The sequence below is a fragment of the Solanum tuberosum genome, unplaced genomic scaffold (assembly GCF_000226075.1).
Source record: "Solanum tuberosum cultivar DM 1-3 516 R44 unplaced genomic scaffold, SolTub_3.0 scf00098, whole genome shotgun sequence".
NCBI lineage: Eukaryota > Viridiplantae > Streptophyta > Magnoliopsida > Solanales > Solanaceae > Solanum > Solanum tuberosum.
This window is the reverse complement of record NW_006239026.1, coordinates 994035-995826: the sequence shown is the minus strand read 5'-3', so window position 1 is coordinate 995826 and position 1792 is coordinate 994035. Positions and strand designations below refer to the sequence as shown.

The following is a 1792-nucleotide window of genomic DNA, read 5'->3' as shown; positions in this document are numbered from 1 at the left end:
TCATGATTCCATATCATGATACCATATCATGATTCCATATCATGATATCATATCGCATAGCCAAACGGGCCCTTAGTGAAATCCATTAAGTAAGGGTTTGGGAAAGATAAAATATATGCATACTTTATTACTATCTCGAGAAGGTAAAGAAATATTATCAAAAGATCCCCGACTCAAGTATATCAAACTCAAATTAAAAAACAAGAAAATAATAGAGAAAACCATAACAATTAATAAGAATCTCATCCGACTATTGAATAAGAAATCGTCTTTATTAGAAAATATTTTACTTATCAACGCAAAAATTTTTAATTGAGCGGCAATTTAAATACTAAACACCGAATAAAAAAAGTAGGCCTACCCACTCACCCTACCAAATCATTGTGTGTATATATATAGAAACCTTACACGTTCCAATAATAACAAATACTACGAACTTGTTCTCTCCATCTTCCTCTTCTTTCACGTTTTCCCCTTGCAGTTATATATTCTTTTTTCCAGAATTTAAGATCCTTTCTTTGCACAAAAGTAACTATATTATAAAATAAAAAAAATCAGAAATTTCACTTTGAGTTATTGAAATTCCTTCAAATTATTAAACCCCTTTGAATCATTTCTCTCATAGGTAAAAGATTACAACTTCTTTGGGTAAATTAGTTTCTTGAGTTTTTTATCCCATTTTTGCGTTTTGGGTTTCTCACATTTGCAGTTCAGCAAAAAAAAAATTAATTTTTTTTTACAGTTGTTCAAGATTCAATTTTTATGGGTATTTTCTTATAATTTGTGCTAATGGGTTGATTTTATTTTTTTTGTTTTTAAGTATTTTGAAGATCTCAAGTTTTTCGTTTTGGTGATTTAGCTTTTCGGTTTCTCTCATTTGAGTTTAACAAGTTAGTTTTTTATTTATTATAGTTTGATGAAGATTTGATTTTAATGGGTATTTCTTGTAATTTTTGCTAATGAGTTGATTGTTTTTGTTGTTTTTAGGTATTTTGAAGAACCCAAGTTTTTCTTTTTGGTAATTTAGCTTTTGGGTATCTCCCATTTTGAGTTCAGCAAAAAAAAATATTACAGTTTGATCAAAAAGATTCAATTTTTATGTGTATTTCTTATAAATTTTGAGTTTTTGTGTTGATTTTTTGTTTAGGTATTTTGAAGAAAAGATGTTGGGAGAACTCATCACCAGCAGTTTAGTGTATGTGATCTTTTGTTTTCTTGTTTTAACTATTGCGTTTGATGATTCCTTCTGTTTTTATCTTTTGGATTTTTGGGCTTTATTGCTTTTTGTTTTGTATGTGTGGGGTTTATAGTGTATTTTTTGAACTTTGCTTTGTGATTTTTTTTGTTTTTGGGCAGATTGGTTCTTGGATATGCATATCCTGCTTTTGAATGTTATAAGACTATTGAGAAGAACAGAGTTGAAATTGAAGAACTCAGATTTTGGTGCCAATATTGGTAAATAACTTTGTTCTTAATACTTTTTTGTTTGTTGTAGTTTGACTTGACGCATAATTTCGTAGAGTGAAAATGGTATAACAAGGTGTGGGGTTATGAGTTTCTTGGAACTTGTAGTTTTGAACATGTGTAAAGGGTTCGGAGAAGGGTCTGATAACAAGAGTCTATTGTTTGCAACCTTATCTTGCATTTCTGGCAGAAACTGTTTTCGAGGTTTGAATCTATAACCTCATGGTCACGTAGAATGTGTCGTAATAAAGAAATAGTGTCACACAAAGTGGAACGGATAAAGTATTATTTTTGGATTATCTTGGGGGTGGTGGGGTTGTTAATTTTG

At 29.9% G+C, this 1792-nt stretch overlaps 1 protein-coding gene across 1 annotated transcript in view; it reads left to right on the top strand.

The window, feature by feature from the left end:
* Nucleotides 1-441: 441 nt before the first annotated feature.
* LOC102585262 (putative HVA22-like protein g) overlaps nucleotides 442-1792 on the top strand; it is a 6462-nt gene continuing 5111 nt past the window's right edge. Inside the window, exons 1-4 of the mRNA XM_006348427.2 lie at nucleotides 442-625; nucleotides 988-1018; nucleotides 1148-1195; nucleotides 1357-1455. Coding sequence (XP_006348489.1) covers nucleotides 1164-1195; nucleotides 1357-1455 — 131 coding nt within the window. The 5' untranslated portion in view covers nucleotides 442-625; nucleotides 988-1018; nucleotides 1148-1163. The remainder of the gene's footprint in view (nucleotides 626-987; nucleotides 1019-1147; nucleotides 1196-1356; nucleotides 1456-1792) is intronic.